Source organism: Balaenoptera musculus, chromosome 9 (assembly GCF_009873245.2).
Source record: "Balaenoptera musculus isolate JJ_BM4_2016_0621 chromosome 9, mBalMus1.pri.v3, whole genome shotgun sequence".
NCBI lineage: Eukaryota > Metazoa > Chordata > Mammalia > Artiodactyla > Balaenopteridae > Balaenoptera > Balaenoptera musculus.
Genome location: NC_045793.1, coordinates 32,512,087 through 32,534,225, shown reverse-complemented (window position 1 = coordinate 32,534,225; position 22,139 = coordinate 32,512,087). Strand labels below are relative to the sequence as shown.

Below are 22,139 nucleotides of genomic sequence, written 5' to 3'. Positions count from 1 at the left end.
ATGCCTATAGAGCCTATAGACAACTGGGTATACCAGTCCGGAGTTCAGGGGAGGGAACCAGACTGGAACTTCCAGATTTGGAGTTGACATTGCATAGATGGTATTAAAGTCATGGGACTGAATGAGATCACCCAGAAGGGAATATGGTTAGGGGAAGAAATCAAATGGATTCTGGATATATTCTGTAGTTAGAATTGACAGAATTTGCTGGCAGTTTAAATGTAGGTGTAAAAGATAAGATTCAAGGATGACTCCAAGGATTTGGGGGAAAATTAAGCTAATGATGGACTGATCCTGGGGCTCTCCGTTACTGGAGATAAAGAGGAGTTAGTGAAATAGACTGAAGAGGAATGGTTAGGAGGGAAGGAATGAAACCAGGGAAGCGTGATGTCTTGGAAGCCAAGTGAAGAAAGTGTTTCAAGGAGCAAGCAATAGATTAACATGATTAACGTGAAAACTGAGAAATGGCAATTGGAGATCATGGTCAATCATACTTAAAGCAGTGTGGATTGAGAGAAATGGGAAAACAGGGTAATGATGGGAACTTAAGTGAGAACAGAAGAAGAATGTAGACAGAGATTACAAGATTATAGACAATTCTAAGTCTTTTTGCTGTAAAGGAGAGAAATGAGGCAATGGTTGCAGGGGGAGGCGGGTCAGTTTGTTTGTTTTAGGATGGACAAACACTAGCATGTATTTATGTTAATAAGAATGTCATCAGAGAGGGGAACCTTAAAGACACATGAGAAAGCAGGGGAGGGGGGTTGCTGAAGCAATACAGAGGATGGGCTTCTAGTATGTAAGCAAAGTCCTGGCCTTTGCTAGAAACATGGATATCAACATGAACAAGAGAGAAGGTAAAATATTTTTTGGCAAGGTGTCGGTAGGTGGGTAGATGTCCTGGTAGCCTGCAGGATTTCTCTTCTGATTAACTCACTTTTCTCAGTGGATCAGGAAGCCAGGTCATCAGCTAAGAATGAGTTTGAAGAGAGAGAATATATGAAGTGTTCAAGGAAAGTATGAGTGTGAATGGATCAGGCAAGTATCTAAGGATTGCTGGGAAGCATACCAATCCATTTCAGGTGGGTTTTCATGAACTGAAAGTGAGAAAAGACAGCATGGATTTGTTTTTTCCTTTAGTCAGAACCAGTGGCTCAGGGCAGACATGTTTAGATGGGAGTTTTAGATTTAACCAGCTCTGTGGTTTAGGTAGACAAGTAAGAAGAGGAATGGGGGCAAACATGCTGAAGGTATATACATGAGAGTGATAATGATTAACCGTGGAATTTAACCTACTTAAGTAGGGAAGTGAGAACACAGAGTGGGGTGGTCAAGGTCAGTGAAATGTGGCAGAATTAATGGACTGTAGGTGCAATGAGTTAGAAGGATTTTTGGATTTTTGTGATGAGAGAGTGAGCTAAAATATGAGAGATGGTATTCAAAAGTATGTTTGAGGGCTTCCCTGGTGGCGCAGTGGTTGAGAATCCGCCTGCCAATGCAGGGGACACGGGTTCGAGCCCTGGTCTGGGAGGATCCCACATTCCGCGGAGCGACTAGGCCCGTGAGCCACAACTACTGAGCCTGCGTGTCTGGAGCCTGTGCTCCGCAACAAGAGAGGCCGCAACAGTGAGAGGCCCGCGCACCGCGATGAAGAGTGGCCCCCGCTTGCCGCAGCTAGAGAAGGCCCTCGCACAGAAACAAAGACCCAATACAGCCATAAATAAATTAAAAATAAATAAATAAATAAAGTGAATGATTTAAAAAAAAAAAGATTTCCTCAAAGGCCCTTGCAAGGTGCAGCTTTTTTTTAAAAAAAAAAGTATGTTTGAAATTGAGATTATGAAGGGATCTCAGTTATTGTTAAAAGCGAGTTGCGCCTTCTGAACCATGTTAGTGGGAGGCAGGGAGTAGGCTGGAGGCAAGATCACTGGAGGAGGTTCATCTCCACCAGGAGTAAGGTAAATCTTGGTTTGCAAGAGTTCAAGCTACTAGGTCTATCCTTGAAGGGAAAGGGGTATTTGTAAGAAAGCTGATAGATTTCTACCCAAAGATGCTGGATCTAATAGGAAGACTGAGAGTGTTAACAGTTAATCTAAGATCTTGAGTGAAGAATCTGGATCTGGGCAACCCGGGGGCTGGGTCCCAACCTCGGGTGCCAGAGGCCCTGGGCATTGCTAGGCAACTGGGAAAAGCCGCCCACACAGGTTCTGATCTTTGGCCCACTTCCGGTCTCTAGCCGGCTTTGACTCCAGCACTGCGGGGCGGACCTACCTGGCCAGAGGGGCCCGCGAGCCGGAAGGCTAAGGTGGCGAGGCAGGTGGGGCAGTTAAGAGCTCCAGGGACATCCTGGTGCGACTGAAGGACTGCCTCCCGTGCCGCCATGAAGAAGCTTTTCACATTATGGAGAAGGAAGGATGAGCCCCACAGTTCTTGCTCACACCTGCCCATAGGCGGGCCAGCCAGTATCGGTCCTCCAGCCCAGCCAGGCTACAACCTTAGAGATAAGGATTTAAAGAAACTTCACAAAGCTGCCTCGGTCGGGGATTTAGAGAAGGTGAAGGAGTATCTTCAGCTCAAGAAACATGATGTGAACATGCGGGACAGAGAACACAGGTGACCATAGTGATGAAGGGCAGCATGGAGGGGAAGCTGGGGCCACTGGGTCCTCTAACCAGAAACAGGACTTGTCTGGACTACCCCACTGGTTGTCACTCTGAGTTTCCCATAGTGGAGAGGTCTGGCAACCACTGGCAGAGGGTCATACCCCCAACTTTCAGCTTCTTAGTTTTAGAAATGTTCACCTGGATATCTGAGGGCATTTGTGTCCTTCCCAATTCCCTCCACTCCTCCCACTGCTTTAATCTCCACTGGGCACTTCACCCTTTCCCCATGCTGTGGTTTTTCTCCTTTGGTATATACTGTCCCCAGCCACTAAGGTTTCCCATATTCCTAATGTACTAATAGGAAAAGAGTAGAGGCAACTTCCCAGAACAGTGATTACGATTTTAAGACTTTGAAAGAGCGAAACAATTAACTTTTTAATGTGGATCTCCTATGAAAAATTTTTTTCAGTTGTAGAGGATCTTCAAAAAGCTTATCAACAACCACTTACTGCAAAAACAAAATTAATTTTATATGTTAAGAAATGAAGAGGTTATGTATTTGGCATTAATAACAGAAAATATGTACTATATGTGCCTACCTTAAAATCTTGTGGGGAGTTTTCAGGTCATAGGGTATATAAAGCGTCATCTTTCATTGTAATAGGGCAACTGGAAACTATGGTTAGAGGATCTGTGTCAACTTGCTCATAGTTTTACCTCCTCTTTTAATAAAATCAGAGTTATCTATTCAATAATTTATCTGACTTTTATCCTACACCAGTCCTCTGAATTTCTTTACAAGGTCATCAATAACCTCAACATGACTTTATTCAGTGGTCAATTCTCAGCTGTACCTGGCAGGCATCTCAGCCAAGTCTCTTACTTTCCTATCAGTAGTATTTGAAATATTGTCTTGTCTTTTAGAACACTTGGTTCACTTGGCATTTCTTCTACTTCTGTGGACAGTTCTTTTCAGACTCCTTTGCTGGTTTCTCTTCATCTTCCTGATTGGTAAATATTTGAGGGCTCAGACCTCGAAATAATTCTCTCTCTGTCTCTCTCTTAATCCTCACCTGCCTGATGAAGAGAGATCGTCTGTAACTGTATTCCAATGCCTTCCAACTTTTAATCTCCAGCTAGAACTCTCCCCTGAACTCTAGACTCATATATATACAAATGCCTACACTATCACTTGTATATCTAACAGGCTGTGGTGTGCTGGTAAATGTTATATAACAGGCTCTTGAGTGGGGGTGGGTAGAAGGGAAGAGAATCCCTGATTTCCACCTACCAATGTGATGTCAAGTGGCTCGAATAATTCCTGAAAATTTAACAATGGGCTTGTGAGAGCCACTAGCTCCACCCCGTCACTGCTTAGGAATCTCAAACATCCGCATACTGCGCTCCTGTTATTCCTCCTCCGACCTGCTCTTCTCTTTCTATAAATGCCAAATCCTTTCTTTCAGTTGTTTAGGCCAGAACCCCTAGAGTCATTCTTGACTACTCTCATTCTTTCACATCCTTCATCTCATTCAACAGCAAATCTTTTTGGTTCTACCTTCAAAACATGTTTAAAATCCAGCCATTTCTTGCCACCTTCAAAGGTACCACTCTAGTCAAAGCCACCATCATATCTTAATGAGAATTACTGCAGTGGCTTCCCAGGTAGTTTTCTGTCTTTTAACCTTTCCAATTTATTCTCCACACATTAGCCAGAATGATCCTCTAAAATGTATGTCAAGTGATGTCCTTCCTTGTCCTAACAACATCCACTGGCTTTCCATCTCATTAGGGGTAAAAGCCAAAGTCCTTCCAAAGGCTCATACAACCCTACACAACCTTCACCCCCTCCCTGTTATCTCTCTGATCTTAGTTTCTACAACTCTCCCTTTCATTCATCTCCAGTTACCCTGGCCTTTTTAGTGTCCACAGAAATGCCAGACATGCAGTTAGGGCCTTTGGACTTGCTGGGTCCTTTGCCTGGAGTGCTTCCCCACCCAGATATCACAGACCACATGGCTCGGTCTCACTTCCTTCAGGTGTTTGTCATCTTATCAGTGAGAGCTTCCCTGGCTACTCTTCCAACAATTGTACCCCCTCTCCATGCTGACATTTTCTGTTCCTCTTCCTTGCCTGATTTTTCTCTTTAGCACTTAATACTGTCTGTTGTACCTTGTATTTTAAGTTTTTTCATTGACCTCTTCCACTAGCCATGTATGATCCATAAGGTCAGGTATTTTTGTTTTGTTTGCTGCTGTATCTTCATCACCTAGAACCTTGCTTAGCCATAGTAAGTGCTGAATTAATATTTTTTGATGAATGAATACATATATATATATATATACATACATAGATAAATATGATAATTTAAAGATATTATTCAGTAATAAAATATCTCTTATTAATAAAAGAAATGAAATTACTGATACATGCAGCAACATGGATGAATCTCGAAAGTGTCCTGCTAAGTCAAAGAAACCAGATACAAAAGACTATATATCAAATGACTCCTTTTATATGAAATTCTAGAAAGGCAAAATTATAGCCAAAGAAAGCAAATTAGTAGCTACCCGGTGTTTCATATGGGGACTGGAGGAGGGGGATTGATTGTAAAGGGATATGAGGGAACTTTTTAGAGTGATAGAAATGTTCTTTATTATGTTTATGGTGGCAGTTATATGACTATATATTGGAAAAAACTCATAAAGCTGTACACTTACATTTTTTGTATATTATACCTCAATAAGGCTGAATAAAAAAAGTCTCAAACTCTATATTCTATTTGAATATTTGTGTGTGTGTGTGTGTGTAGAAAGACTGAGAATTGGATAAAATCTGAAAGGATACGTACTAAACTTAAAACACTATTTCTGAAGAGGAGATGAGATTTGGGCAGAGGAAGTAGGTAGAGTGAGAATGGTTATGGGAGACTTCTGCTTTGAATTTTTTAAAAGGTGAATTATAGTGTTTTATTGAGGGCTGCATAAACTCATTTTAGAAGCACTGTGCAAGGGTCCCTGATGCCTCATGTAAATATATGTACATATAAATAATGGCCTTATGGAAATAATATTCTAAATATGTTTTCTAGTAAAAATAATGATAATAAAAGTGAAAATTTCTGGTTAGGAGAGAATGGGAGAAACACCATGACAGTTAATGAGCAGGTTGTTCTGAAGGCCATAGTGGCCCAGTAGGAATAACATTGTTTTTGGAATAAAAATCTGAATTTGAGGCCTTACTTGCATTTGTATGACCTTGACCCTAAATCTCCTCATCTTGTCAAATCAGAACTATTACTAGATAGATGTTTTTTAAACCAAGATCTGCAAAGCCCCATTGAAGACTATTTCTTATTAAACCAGAGGAGCTCCCTGTTAATGTGCTTTGCTTATTTAGCTAATATTTATGTTTTCATTTTGAGTTCTGTGCCCAATGAGTTTGAAAGTGAATTGAAGATGTCTAATATCTCTCCTAGCTATAAAATTAAATTACTTTTATGGTTTTTATTTAAAAAGTCCCTCAGATCTGTAGGTTGCCTTGTAGGTGAAGGCTCAATTCCAAATGAACACTTTCAGTCATACTACTCAAACCCAGATTAGATCTAGAGTGCCCGGCCTACAGTGAAAATAATGTAATGATCTAGTATGAGGTAGTTTCCTTGGTTACTTCTCCACTCACCTTGAATTCTAAGTTATCAAGAGCCCAAGTCTGTTGATCAGAGGGGTATTCTCACGATGAGATGTAATTCAAAACTGCAGCTATGTTCTGGTCCTGCACCATGTGTAGCCGATAACACCTCTCATTTCAGCTTCCAGAGTAGTGACTCTTCACACCCATCTGAGTCATGCCTTTTGCTAAAGTTCAGTTAGAGATTTCTGGGATCTGACAATCCTTCACCCGTCCACAACCTCTGCTGACAATAGTTTCACTGGTATATAAGAGAGTGAGAGACTGGGAGAAAACAGAACTTGAATGAAACAGTAGGACACCAGCTTGCCTGAAACTATAGAAAGCAGCACTAGGCCTCACAGGGATTTAGATTTCTTATAAGTACTATGAGTTAAAAAGAGTTAAAAGTTTAAACTTTTTAACGTTTTAACTTTAAAAAGTTTAAAATTGTAAGTATTTACTCTTAGAGTATAAAGTCTTCACATGGTAATGTGATACATTAATAAAAGTTGTGGAATTTTGAGAAATGGAATACTATACTTGGTTTTAAAGTGTTTCTCTAAGATTTCTGTAAATATACGTTTTGCATTCAACTGTTTCAAAAAATAGAATGGTTTTTGTTTTTGACATTAGGTGAAAAAACATTGACGTTGAAGCACTTACATTATATGTGTACACATTTGGTAAAGGGTCATAACAAGGACATCGTTTGCTGCATATTCCAATATTCCATATTCTTAATTCTGTGGAATTAAGAACAGTTAAATCTAAAACTTGGAATGGAGGCAATCTGTATATTCTTAAGACATTTTGTGTTTTTAAACCAGGGTGACTCATTTAAAAGGATGCCAAGTATTCTGAGTAAAAATCTTTATAAGACCATCTTGAAGGTTGAGTGATATTGTAACTTTGGTAATGTTTCATGTCTACTCAAGATAGATTAGTCTTGTTTTCAGATTTTGTGTAAAATACCACAGGACTATAATTGCTCAATACTTCCTTAAAAAGCTGAAGCTTCCGTAGATATTTTATTTTATTGAATTTGTGTGTGATTTCCTATGTTCCTTGGGGATACAGATGGGCTCTGAGATTTCATAAAAGTTTAATTGTCACATAGGCTTTATTTATTTATTTATTTATTTATTTTAACATCTTTATTGGAGTATAATTGCTTTAAAATGGTGTGTTAGTTTCTGCTTTATAGCAAAGTGAATCAGTTAAACATATACATATGTCCCCATATCTCTTCCCTCTTGCATCTCTCTCCCTCCCACCCTCCCTATCCCACCCCTCTAAGTGGTCACAAAGCACCGAGCTCATCTCCCTGTGCTATGTGGCTGCTTCCCACTAGCTATCTATTTTACATTTGGTAGTGTATATATGTCCATGCCACTGTCTCACTTTGTCCCAGCTTACCTTCCCCCCTCCCTGTATCCTCAAGTCCATTCTCTAGTAGGTCTGCGTCTTTATTCCCGTCTTGCCCCTAGGTTCTTCATGACCTTTTTTTTTTTTTAGATTCCATATATATGTGTTAGCATACGGTATTTGTTTTTCTCTTTGTGACTTACTTCACTCTGTATGACAGTCTCTAGGTCCATCCACCTCACTACAAAAAATTCAATTTCGTTTCTTTTTATGGGTGAGTAATATTCCATTGTATATATGTGCCACATCTTCTTTATCCATTCATCTGTCAGTGGACACTTGGGTTGCTTCCATATCCTGGCTATTGTAAATAGAGCTGCAATGAACATTGTGGTACATGACTCTATTTGAATTTTGGTTTTCTCAGGGTATATGCCCAGTAGTGGAATTGCTGGGTCGTATGGTAGTTCTATTTTTAGTTTTTTAAGGAACCTCCACACTGTTCTCCATAGTGGCTGTATCAATTTACATTCCCTCCAACAGTGCAAGAGGGTTCCCTTTTCTCCACACCCTCTCCAGCATTTACTGTTTGTAGATTTTTTGATGATGGCCATTCTGACTGGTGTGAGGTGATACCTCATTGTAGTTTTGATTTGCATTTCTCTAATGATTAGTGATGTTGAGCATCATTTCATGTGTTTGTTGGCAATCTGTATATCTTCTTTGGAGAAATGTCGATTTAGGTCTTCTGCCCATTTTTGGATTGGGTTGGTTGTTTTTTTGACATTGAGCTGCATGAGCTGCTTGTATATTTTGGAGATTAATCCTTTGTCAGTTGCTTCATTTGCAAATATTTTCTCCCACTCTGAGGGTTGTCTTTTTGTGTCTTGTTTATGGTTTCCTTTGCTGTGCAAAAGCTTTGAAGTTTCATTAGGTCCCATTTGTTTATTTATGTTTTTATTTCCATTTCTCTAGGAGGTGGGTCCAAAAGGATCTTGCTGTGATTGAGGTCATAGAGTGTTCTGCCTATGTTTTCCTCTAAGAGTTTGATAGTGTCTGGTCTTACATTTAGGTCTTTAATCCATTTTGAGTTTATTTTTGTGTATGGTGTTAGGGAGTGTTCCAATTTCATTCTTTTACATGTAGCTGTCCAGTTTTTGCAGCACCACTTATTGAAGAGGCTGTCTTTTCTCCATTGTATATTTTTGCCTCCTTTATCAAAGATAAGGTGACCATATGTGTGTGGGTTTATCTCTGGGCTTTCTATCCTGTTCCATTGATCTATATTTCTGTTTTTGTGCCAGTATCATACTGTTTTGATTACTGTAGCTTTGTAGTATAGTCTGAAGTCCAGGAGGCTGATTCCTCCAGCTCCATTTTTTTCCTCAAGATTTCTTTGGCTATTCGGGGTCTTTTGTGTTTCCATACAAATTGTGAAATTTTTTCTTCTAGTTCTGTGAAAAATGCCATTGGTAGTTTGATAGGGATTGCATTGAAGCAGTAGATTGCTTTGAGTAGTATAGTCATTTTCACAATGTTGATTCTTCCAATCCAAGAACATGGTATATCTCTCCATCTGTGTGTATCATCTTTAATTTCTTTCATCAGTGTCTTATAGTTTTCTGCATACAGGTCTTTTGTTTCCTTTGGTAGGTTTATTCCTAGGTATTTTATTCTTTTTGTTGCAAAGGTAAATGGGAGTGTTTCCTTAATTTCTCTTTCAGATTTTTCACCATTAGTTTATAGGAATGCAAGAGATTTCTGTGCATTAATTTTGTATCCTGCTCCTTTACCAAATTCATTGGTTACTTCTAGCAGTTTTCTGGTAGCATCATTAGGATTCACTATGTATAGTATCATGTCATCTGCAAACAGTGACAGTATTACTTCTTTTCCCATTTGGATCCCTTTTATTTCTTTTTCTTCTCTGATTGCTGTGGCTAGGACTTCCACAACTATGTTGAATAATAGTGGGGAGAGTGGGCAACCTTGTCTTGTTCCTGATCTTAGTGGAAATGGTTTCATTTTTTCACTATTGAGAATGATGTTGGCTCTGGGTTTGTCATATATGGCCTTTATTATGTTAAGGTAAGTTCCCTCTATGCCTACTTTCTGGAGAGTTTTATCATAAATGGGTGTTGAATTTTGTTAAAAGCTTTTTCTGCATCTATTGAGATGATCATATGGTTTTTCTCCTTCAGTTTGTTAATATGGTGTATCACATTGATTGATCTGCATATATTGAAGAATCCTTGCATTCCTGGGATCAACCCCACTTGATCATGGTGTATGATCCTTTTAATGTGCTGTTGGATTCTGTTTGCTAGTACTTTGTTGAGGATTTTGCATCTATGTTCATCAGTGATACTGGCCTGTAGTTTTCTTTCTTTGTGACATCTTTGTCTGGTTTTGGTATCAGGGTGATGGTGGTCTCGTAGAATGAGTTTGGAAGTGTTCCTCCCTCTGCTATATTTTCGAAGAATATGAGAAGGATAGGTGTTAGCTCTTCTCTAAATGTTTGATAGAATTCACCTGTGAAGCCATCTGGTCCTGGGCTTTTGTTTGTTCGAAGATTTTTAATCACAGTTTCAATTTCAGTGCTTGTCATAGATCTGTTTATATTTTCTCTTTCTTCCTGGTTCAGTCTCAGAAGGTTGGGCTTTCTATGAATTTGTCCATTTCTTCCAGGTTGTCCATTTTATTGGCCTGAAGTTGCTTGTAGGAATCTCTCATGATCCTTTGTATTTCTGCAGCGTCAGTTGTTACTTCTCCTTTTTCATTTCTAATTCTATTGATTTGAGTCTTCTCCCTTTTTTTCTTGATGAGTCTGGCTACTGGTTTATCAATTTTGTTTATCTTCTCAAAGAACCAGCTTTTAGTTTCATTGATCTTTGCTATCGTTTCCTTCATTTCTTTTTAATTTATTTCTGATCTGATCTTTATGATCTTTTTCCTTCTGCTAACTTTGGGGTTTTTTAGTTCTTCTTTCTCTAATTGCTTTAGGTGTAAGGTTAGTTTGTGTATTTGAGATGTTTCTTGTTTCTTAAGGTAGGATTGTATTGCTATAATCTTCCCTCTTAGAACTGCTTTTGGTGCATCCCATAGGTTTTGGGTTGTCGTATTTTCATTGTCATTTGTTTCTAGGTATTTTTTGATTTCCCCTTTGATTTCTTCAGTGATCTCTTGGTTATTTACTTGCACAGTGTTTAGCCTCCATGTGTTTGTATTTTTTACAGTTGTTTCCTGTAATTCATATCTAGTCTCATAGCGTTGTGGTCAGAAAAGATACTTGATATGATTTCAATTTTCTTAAATTTACCACGGCTTGATTTGTGACCCAAGATATGATCTATCCTGGAAAATATTCCATGAGCACTTCAGAAGAAAGTGTATTCTGTTGTTTTTGGATGGAATGTCCTATAAATATCAATTATGTCCCTTTTCCTTAATGTGTCATTGAAAGCTGTGTTTCCTTATTTATTTTCATTTTGGATGCTCTGTCCATTGGTGAAAGTGGAGTGTTAAAGTCCCCTAGTATGACTGTGTTACTGTCGATTTCCCCTTTTATGGCTGTTACCATTTGCCTTATGTATTGAGGTGCCCCTATATTGGTTGCATACATATTTACAATTGTTATATCTTCTTCTTGGATTGATCCCTTGAGCATTATGTAGTGTCCTTCTTTGTCTCTTGTAATAGTCTTTATTTTAAAGTCTATTTTGTCTGATATGAGAATTGCTACTCCACCTTTCTTTTGATTTCCATTTGCATGGAATATCTTTTTCCATCCCCTCACTTTCAGTCTATACGTGTCCCTAGGTCTGAAGTGGGTCTCTTGTAGACAGCATATATATGGGTCTTGTTTTTGTATCCATTCAGCCAGTCTTTGCCTTTTGGCGGGAGCATCTAATCCATTTACATTTAAGGTAGTTATCGATATGTATGTTCCTATTACCATTTTCTTAATTGTTTTGGGTTTGTTATTGTAAGTCTTTTCCTTCTCTTGTGTTTCCTGCCTAGAGAAGTTCCTTTAACACTTGTTGTAAAGCTGGTTTGGTGGTGCTGAATTCTGTTAGCTTTTGCTTGTCTGTAAAGGTTTTAATTTCTCCCTCGAATCTGAATGTGATCCTTGCTGGGTCGAGTAATCTTGGTTGTAGTTTTTCCCCTTTCATCACTTTAAGTATGTCCTGCCACTGTCTTCTGGCTTGCAGAGTTTCTGCTGAAAGATCAGCTGTTAACCTTATGGGGATTCCGTTGTATGTTATTTGTTGCTTTTCCCTTGCTGCTTTTAATATTTTTTCTTTGTATTTAATTTTTGATAGTTTGAGTAATACGTGTCTTGGCGTGTTTCTCCTTGGATTTATCTGTATGGGGCTCTCTGTGCTTCCTGGACTTGATTGACTATTTCCTTTCCCATGTTAGGGAAGTTTTCAACTATAATCTCTTCAAATATTTTCTCAGTCCCTTTCTTTTTCTCTTCTTCTTCTGGGACCCCTATAATTCATATGTTGGTGCGTTTAATGTTGTCCAAGAGGTCTCTGAGATGTCCTCAATTCTTTTCATTCTTTTTCCTTTATTCTGCTCTGCGGTACTTATTTCCATTATTTTATCTTCCAGGTCACTTATCTGTTCTTCTGCCTCAGGTATTCTGCTATTGATTCCTTCTAAAGAATTTTCAGTTTCATTTATTGTGTTGTTCATCATTGTTTGCTCTTTTGTTCTTCTCGGTCCTTGTTAAATGTTTCTTGTATTTTCTCCATTCTATTTCCAAGATTTTGGATCATCTTTACTATCATTATTCTGAATTCTTTTTCAGGTAGACTGCCTATTTCCTCTTCATTTGTTTGGTCTGGTGGGTTTTTACCTTGCTCCTTCATCTGCTGCGTATTTCTCTGTCTTCTCATTTTGCTTAACTTACTGTGTTTGGGGTCTCCTTTTCACAGGCTGCAGGTTCGTAGTTCCCATTGGTTTTGGTGTCTGCCCCTAGTGGGTAAGGTTGGTTCAGTGGGTTGTGTAGGCTTCCTGGTGGAGGGGACTGGTGCCTGTGTTCTGGTGGATGAGGCTGGATCTTGCCTTTCTGGTGGGCAGAACCGCGTCCAGTGGTGTGTTTTGGAGTGTCTGTGAATTTATTATGATTTTGGGCAGCCTCTCTGCTAATGCGTGGGGTTGTGTTCCTGTCTTGCTGTTTGTTTGGCATAGGGTGTCCAGCACTGTAGCCTGCTTGTTGTTGAGTGGAGCTGGGTCTTAGCGTTGAGATGGAGATCTCTGGGAGAGCTTTTGCCATTTGATATTACGTGGGGCCAGGTCTCTGGTGGACCAGTGTCCTGAACTCAGGTCTCCCACTCAGAGGCTCAGGCCTGATACCCGGCTGGAGCACCAAGACACTGTCAGCCACACGGCTCAGAAGAAAAGCTAGAAAAAATAAAGAAAGAAAGGAAAAAAAAAATAAAGTAAAATAAAATAAAATAACTAAAATAAAAAATAAATTATTAAAAATAAAAAAATAAGAAAGTAATAAAAGAAAAGAAAGAAAGAAAGAAGAGAGCAATGAAACCAAAAAACAAATCCACCAATGATAACAAGTGCTAAATAGTATACTAAAAAAACAAACAAAAATGGACAGACAGAACCTTAGGACAAATGGCAAAACAAAGCTATACAGAGAAAATCACACAAAGAAGCATACACATACACACTCACAAAAAGAGAAAAAGGAAAAAATATATATATCTATAAAAACAGGAGGAGAGCAGCCAAATCAATAAACAAATCTACCAATGATAATAAGCTCTAAATACTAAACTAAGATAAACATAAAACCAGAAACAAATTAGATGCAGATTGCAAACTCAAAGTCTACAGTTGCTCCCAAAGTCCACTGCCTCAATTTTGGGATGATTCATTGTCTATTCAGGTATTCCACAGATGCAGGGTACATCAAGTTGATTGTGGAGATTTAATCCACTGCTCCTGAGGCTGCTGGGAGAAATTTCCCTTTCTCTTTTTGTTCGCACAGCTCCTCGGGTTCAGCTTTGGATTTGGCCCTGCTTTTGCACGTAGGTCACTTGAGGGTGTCTGTTCCCCACACAGACAGGATGGTGTTAAAGTAGCAGCTGATTAGGGGGCTCTGGCTCAGGCCGGGAAGAAGGAGGGGTACGGAAAGTAGAGTGAGCCTGCGGCAGCAGAGGTCAGCATGATATTGCAACAGCCTGAGGTGCCCCGTGTGTTCTCCCGGGGAAGTTGTCCCTAGGTCACGGGACCCTGGCAGTGGCGGGCTGCACAGGCTCTCGGGGTGGGGGTGAGGTGTGGCTAGTGACCTGTGCTTGCACACAGGCTTCTTGGTAGCTGCAGCAGCAGCCTTAGTGTCTCATGCCCATCTCTGTTGTCCTCGCTGGTAGCCGCAGCTCATGCCCATCTCTGGAGCTCATTTAGGCCGTGCTCTGAATCCCCTCTCCTCGCGCACCAGGAAACAATGGTCTGTTGCCTCTTAGGCACGTCCAGACTTTTTCCCGGACTCCCTCCCAGCTAGCTGTGGTGCACTAGCCCCCTTCAGGCTGTGTTCACGCAGCCAACCCCAGTCCTCTCCCTGGGATCTGACCTCAGAAGCCCGAGCCTCAGCTCCCAGCCCCCACCCGCCCTAGCGGGTGAGCAGACAATATTCTCAGGCTGTTGAGTGTTGGTCGTCACCGATCCTTTGCATGGGAATCTCTCTGCTTTGCCCTCTGCACCCCTGTTGCTGTGCTCTCCTCCATGGCTCCAAAGCTTCCCCCCGACCCACTCCCCATCTCCACCAGTGAAGGGGCTTCCTAGTGTGTGGAAACTTTTCCTCCTTCACAGCTCCCTCCCACTGGGGCAGGTTCTGTCCCTACTTTTTTGTCTCTGTTTTTGCTTTTCTCTTTTGCCCTACTCAGGTACGTGGGGGAGTTTCTTGCCTTTTGGGAAGTCTGAGGTGTTCTGCCAGCATTCAGTAGGTGTTCTGTAGGAGTTGTTCCACATGTAGATGTATTTTTGATGTATTTTTGGAGAGGAAGGTGATCTCCCCGCCTTATTCCTTCACCATCTTGAAGGTCCCCCTGTCACATAGGGTTTAGACTTCAATTGGAAGAGTGAAATATTCAGCAGGCATGCAGCAGTGACACAGCAGCCACTTCTGGAACACCTCCTGGGAATTACTCAAATGCCAATTACTTTCTCTCAGAGAAAGGGAAATTGGTTTTGTTTTTGCTTTTTGGTTTTTGTTTCTTTGTTTTAATGAAAAAAGGAAACTGGAGTTGGAAAGAGAATTAGATCTAAAGATTGAGTAAAAGCCACCTACATTCCTTGAGACTAAAATTTTGAGATATATATAACAGTGGGTGAAGGGGATGGATCAAAATGTTTGTTAGGATTTGCTATGCTACTGCAAGGAGTTATTTTAGGTCAGCTTAAAGCCTTTCGGCCCCATATGTTCAGGTTGAAGACTGGAGAAACTTCCTATTACATAAGGAAATATACCTTTAAGCCAAATTATGGATGTCAACAAAAAGGCTAATCAGTGCTTTTCCTGTGTCACGATTTCTGAGAAAACAAATTAGTTATCAGAAGTTTGTTTGGTAAGGATGGAATCGTGGCAAAACAAGGTAGATCATTTTGAGGGATATTTCATCTAGATCATGATGTCTGAGGAATCATTTTTGTTCTACACAAAAACAAAGTATTCCTTTCCAATGACTTGGAAGTATGGGTTCCTTAAATTCATATTTTCTTTACCATGAAGGATGTTAATCATGGATAACTTCTGGTTTCAGTCTATCACTTAGCTGACCATCCTCTTTCTGATTACACTCTTTCTTCAGACAGAATGACATAATTGGTTAGGTTTCTGTTTTTTTGAATTATAGTTATAGTCTTGCCTTCCAGAGATTATATTCAGGTAAACTTGATTTATTTTTATATTAATAAATATTTTTTAAATTTATTTTTAAAATAAAATAATTAATTTAATTTTTAAAATAATTAAATTATTTTAATAATTTTAAAAATAATTAATTTATAATTATTTTAAAATAATTTTATTTTTAAATTAAAAAATAATTAATTTATTTATTTTTTATATTCAGGTTTTTGTATTTCCAAATTGTTCAAAATTATTTTTATATTTTTTGGGTTTACTCCCATAAATGGTAAGTTATATCATCATGTTTGGATTTTATGAGCCTAGTTCTTTGAAAGTTACCTTATTTTCAAGTCCTTGTCGGCTACATTTTGCTACTCTTAGTGTCAATAACAGGTCTGTTTAGGTACCCATAAAGTACTTCTGAGGACCTAAAATGAAGCGGGAAAATGGCATCTAAAATCTTTTGTTTGGGACCTGGGCTATCTGTATATAGACTTTGTATTATGAAATTATCTTAAAATAGGATATAAATATATCACCTTCACAAATAAATAAAAGTTTATTGAGGGTTAGTCCAGGCTAAAAGCTACAAAGTTTAAATGGAGCTCATTAGTATCTGTCATACTTCATGACTATATGCTTGGTTTCTGGAGGGCTACATAGAATATGGTTCTTTGAGAAGTAGAAATTATTTTAATAACTGAAAATTAGGTTGAGATCTACAGCTTAAAGAGTACTTAGGCTTTCACCTTTGTGTTCACTTCTTAGATGCAAATGACAACTTTAATAGCTGAGCAAAGAGAAACACACACACTAGGTGTAGTATGCCATGCAACAGGCAAACATAGGCAATGTCTTTTCCTCCTGTTAGCTGGCATATGTATCTTAGGTTCTGGAGATCATTTCTAGATATAATTGGATGTCTAATTTTATCACTCTCCAAGGCTCAGACTCCATTTTGGTGTTTGAAAAAAACCTATTTTTTAACGCATAGTTAAATTTTCTTTGAAGTGAAACCAGTTAAATATTTGATCTTCAGGCATTTGCACAGCTCTTTTAATTCAGTAAAAAGCAATTATAATTCATTAAATTTTGTGTAAATATAAATAAGTACACAAAGCAAATACCTTAATAATATATGATCTGGCATGTTCTTGGGCATAGCAGATAACTTCTCAAAGTGAGACTTATCTATAACTTTGTGTTTCATTATATTGATACAGAACACCTTTGCACCTGGCCTGTGCTAATGGATATTCAAATATTGTATCTCTCTTAATTGAGAAACAGTGCAAAGTAAATGTCTGGGATGGTGAAAACAGATCTCCATTGACTAAGGTGTGCTGATTTTTCCTTTTCAATTGAATTACATTTGAGTTCTTCTCCTAGTTAACCTTTGTTATATTTCATATTTTAAAACATAGTATTAAACATTAGTTTAATATATCAGATCCTAAATAGTAAATTGGTTACCCATCTATTCTTTTTGTACTGACAGGCAGTACAGTGTGACAAGGAGAGTTGTGCTACTATTCTTCTAGAACATGGTGCAGACCCAAACCTGGTGGATTTATATGGCAATACTGCTCTTCATTATGCTGCCTGTCATCAAAGTGACTCATTAGTTGCAAAACTGCTTGAACACAAAGCTAATCTTGAAGCTCAAAATAAGGTAGTCTTCTATTAAAAACAATACATTATATTTTAGAAAGCAGTAAAAAAAGGTATTCATTGCAGATAATTTATATCTGTTGAGACACATGTTATATAAAACATGAATTTTACAAAATGAAATTAGGGAGAAGGAGAAGGAGAATGAGATTATCAAATACTGATAAGGTTTTCCTTTTTAAAAAAACCTTTCTCCATTTCATTTCAGATTATAATCTTGACCTCCAAAGCAACATGAGGTTTAACAATTATAACTGTTCAAAGAAGTACATCACATGAGAAATACTTGATTTCCCTATAAATGAACATTGATTAAAAATCATGAAGACTATGTCCTTTTATATTTTATTTGTATACTCATGAATAGTTATAATAGAGTAAAATTAGAAAATCACTTGTTATACTAAAAGTAATCCAAGTCACCTATTAAAACTTTATGGATAACTGATTAATATATGTTTTTAAGCTTCCTAACACTTTAGTTCACTGATACTTTATCTGCATGACCGGCCAAAATAAGTGCCAGCCTTGGAAGTTTAAATGAAACCCTAGGAAACTCAGCTGTAACAACATTATGAAATGTGAATTGATGGTTTGCAATATTTATGTTAAATTCTAGGTGCTCACTAATTAAATACTCCAGACTGCTCTTGCCCACAATTTGAATTAAGCCTAAAGTAGAAACTTTAATTTTATTTTTTGACTGGCCAACTATATTTTATTTTATTATTTATTTATTTTTATAATTTTTACAATTTTATTTTGATTTTTTGACTGGCATATATATATTCTTTTTTAGATTCTGTTCAATTATAGGTTATTACAAGATACTACAGAGGTTTCTTATAAGCACACTTATTTTTTAAATTGAACCTAATTAAAAGGCATGTAATGTTGGTACAATATTTTAAATAATCATTTTGAAATAATTTTTCCAGGATGGGTATACTCCACTTTTACTTGCCATTACTGAAAATAATGCAGAAATGGTAGAATTTCTTCTGAAGAGTGGGGCAGATGTGAATGCTTCAGATAAGAATCAAAGGTATAATTAATGTTAAATAAGAGCATATAACCATAGCTATCTAACAGGAATATATACACATTCACACATATGTTAAATTCTAGGTGTTCATTGCTTAAATACTCCAGGCTGCTCTTGCCCTCAGTTTGAATTAAGCCTATATATATATCATATATGTATATATGAGACATATTTTTGAAACTGAAAAGATTTGGCCATATGATTTTGGACAAATTACCTAGATTCCCAGGATCTATTTTTCTATCTGCAAAATCAAACAGTTGGGCCAGATTGGTATGTTATTATTGCTATTATTTTTTTTAACATTAGAATCTTACACAGAAACTCAATCTCTAAATCCCAGATGCTGTAGTTAAATGGGGATACGGTACCCAGAGTCCCAGACACTCCCCTCCATAGAATTTTTGAGACACCTCCTGGAAAACACTAGTGTTCCCAGGAGCAGGGATTGAAAACCACTGAGCTAGCTGCTTCCTAGAGACTCTTATCTTTAGACCTCATGATATGATCTGTGATTAGCACACCTTTTTGAGTAGATCTGCCCCACATTTTACATTCTTGCCCCAACTCTTTTCCTGATCATACATTTAAACAGTAAATTTAGAAGACTCATTTTTTAAAAAGTACAAGACATGGTTAAGATTCATAAATGGACACATTTATATCTCTTGCTCCAGAACAGCCCTTATGATTGCTCTCAGTGATGAACCAACAAGTTTAGTCAGTCTTCTCCTTCAGCAAGAAGTGAATCTATCTTGTCAAGATATTTATGGATTCACAGCTGAGGAATATGCTTCTTTCAATGGTTTTACTATGTAAGTGATACTGCATATCTTTTAACAGTTGTGTGGAATTTGAGCATAAGCAAAGAAACACGAACCCCAAAGTACAAAGCACACAATAGGGGTAAACACATGAAGGACTCTGGACCCATGGATCCAGGGATGCTTGATTTTCCCCGTCAATATAAGAACAGCAATATAGGGCCTAATCAGTATAAGAACTGCAGGTAGGCTGAGTCTACAGATTAATAAATTCCCAGTGGCATGGGAATTTGAAGTATGCCAGAACAGGGATTCCAGCAACTAGTGACATACCATTAATAAAACATATGGGCAATAGAGGAGATTGGCAGTGATGGCTGGGTAGGAAGACCCTGAGTGCACCTCCTCACATGGGCACACAAAAATTACAACTATTTACAAAACAATCATTGATGAAAAAGACTGGAATTCACCAGAAAAGATCTTCTACAACTAAAGATGTAAAGAAGGAACCACAACAAGATGGGTAGGAGGGGCAGAATCATGATATAGTCAAGTCCCATACCCCCAGGTGGGTGACCCCCAAGTGGGAGAATAATTACAATTGCAGAGGTTCTCTCAAGGGAGTGAGGGGTCCAAGCCCAACATCGGCTTCCCAGCCTGGCGGTCCTGCACCAGGAAGACAAGCCACCAGAGCATTTGGTTTTAAAGGCCAGCAGGGCTTATTTTTAGGAGTCCCAGAGGGCTGGGGGGAATAGAGACTTCTCTCTTAAAGGATGCACACAAAATCTCACACTCTCCAGGACCCAGGGCAGAAGCAATAATTTGAAAGGAGCCTGGGTCAGACCAGGTGCTGTTCTTGGAGAGTCTCCAGGAGAGGCAGGAGGCAACTAGAGTTCACCCTGGGGACACAGACACTGGGGGCAGCCATTTTGGGAGCTTGTTCTATCACATGAACACTGGTGCTGGCAAGCACCATTCTGGAATCATTCCTCTAGCTTATTAGCCTCAGGACGCAGTGCTGTCCTGGCCCAACAGTCTGTAGGCACCAGTGCTGGATGCCTCAGGTCAAGCAATTAACTGGGCAGACACACAGCCCAACCCATAGCAGACAGGCTACTTTAAGACCTCCTGTACCCACAGCTGCCCCTGGACAGGGCCCTGCTCACCAGAAGGCCCAGGACCCAGGCCCACACTCCAGTGCATAGGCACTAGACCTGGGACCCCCAGGGCCCTCCAGCCAGAGACCCTAGGACCCAGCTCCACCCACTAGTGGGTAGACACCAGCCACAAGACAACTGCAGCCCTGTAGCCTGTGGACCTGGCCCACCACTAGCAGGCCAGACCCTGCCCAGGGACGTGGCCCCACACACCAGGTTCTAGCCTTGGGACCAACCTCACCCACCAGCAGGCAGAGAGCAGCCACAAGACAACCACAGCACTGCAACCTACAAATCCAGCCCCTCCACCAGCAGGCCAAATCCTGCCCTGTGACCAGCTGGGCCCTGGTCCCACCTACTACCAGGCCAACACAAGCTTGAAGACACCCTGGACCCTGTAGCCAACTGTGTCAGGAAGTGGCCCCACCCACCAGCAATTTGACACCAGCTCTGGGACTCCTGGGCCCTGCAACCAGACCCCAGGATCCAGCTCTGCCCCCCAGTAGGCTTGCACTAGCCCCAAGACCTGGTTTCACCCACCAGTGGGCAGGCAATAGCAGCAGGGTCTTCTGGACCCTGACTTTGCCCACTAGTGAGCCAGCACTAGCCACAGGGCCCCCCAGGGTTCTAGAGTCAGCCACCTCATAACCTGGCCCTGCCAACCAATGGGGCAGGGCCTGGCAATGAACCAGACCAGGGGCCAAGAAAGCCTACAAGACTGCCCATAGTAATCAGCCTGCCACAAAAGAAGGACTCATACAGCCCACATAAGGGGCACCCCTAGAGCATATAGCTCTGGTGACAAGAGGAGAGTGCACTGCTGGGATGCACAGACCTACAAAAAGGCCACTTATCCAAGGAAATGTAACCAACCTACCAGATACATAAAAATAAAAACAGTGAATTAGGCAAAATGAGGTAAAAGGCAACATGTTCCAAATGAAGGAATAAGATAAAATCCCAGAATAACTAAGTGAAGTAGATAGGGAATCTACCCGAGAAAGAGTTCAGGGTAGTGATTGTAGCAATGATCAAAGAACTCAGGAGAAGATGGATGCACAGACTGAGAATTTAGAAGTTTTTAACAAGGTGTTAGAAAATATAGAAAAACCAAACAGAGTTGAAGAATACAATGACTGAAACGAACAATCAAGTAGAAGGTATCAACAGTAGACTAAATGATACAGAGGAACGGATCAGTGAGCTGGAAGATAGAGTAGTAGAAATCACTGATGCTGAACAGAAAAAAGAATGAAAAGAGTTTAAGAGATCTCTGAGACAACATCAACCACACTAATATTCACATTATAGGGGTCCCAGAAGGAGAAGAGAGAAAGGGGCTGAGAATATATTTGAAGACATAATAGCTGAAAACTTCCCTAACGTGGAAAAGGAAACAGCCTCCAAGTCCAGGAAGGGCAGAGAGTCCCATACAGGATTAACCCAAAGAGGAACACACCAAGACACACTGTAATCAACACGGCAAAAACTAAAGATAAAGAGAGAATATTAAAAGCAGCAAGGGAAAAGCAACAAGTTACACACAAGGGAAATCCCATAAGGCTATCAGCTGACTTTTCAGCAGAAACTCTGCAGGCCAGAAGGGAGTGGCACAATATATTTAAAGTGATGAAAGGGAAAAACAAGGCTTTCATTTAGATTTGATGGAGAGAACAAAAGTTTTACAAAGAAGCAAAAGGTAAAAGAGTTCAGCACCACCAAACCAGTTTTACAAGAAATGTTAAAGGAACTTGTCTACACAAAAAAGAAAAGGCCACAACTAGAAACATGAAAATTATAAAAGAAAACAACACATCAGTAAAGGCAAACATACAGGAAAGGTAGGAAATCATCCACACACAAAGCTAGTAAGAAGGTTAAAAGACAAAAGTAGTAATATCATCTATATCCACAATAAGCAGTTAAGAGATACACAAAACAATTAAATATAAAACATGATATCAAAAATAGTAATTGTGAAGG

At 39.4% G+C, this 22,139-nt stretch overlaps 1 protein-coding gene across 1 annotated transcript; it reads left to right on the top strand.

The window, feature by feature from the left end:
• The first annotated feature begins 2,380 nt into the window (after positions 1 to 2,380).
• Positions 2,381 to 19,055, top strand: ANKRD7 (ankyrin repeat domain 7). Its single transcript, XM_036862930.1, is given in 7 exon segments — positions 2,381 to 2,426; positions 2,478 to 2,613; positions 16,740 to 16,854; positions 17,015 to 17,188; positions 18,126 to 18,232; positions 18,910 to 19,000; positions 19,002 to 19,055. Coding segments are annotated over 7 exon segments (723 nt in total).
• The last annotated feature ends 3,084 nt before the right edge of the window (positions 19,056 to 22,139 follow it).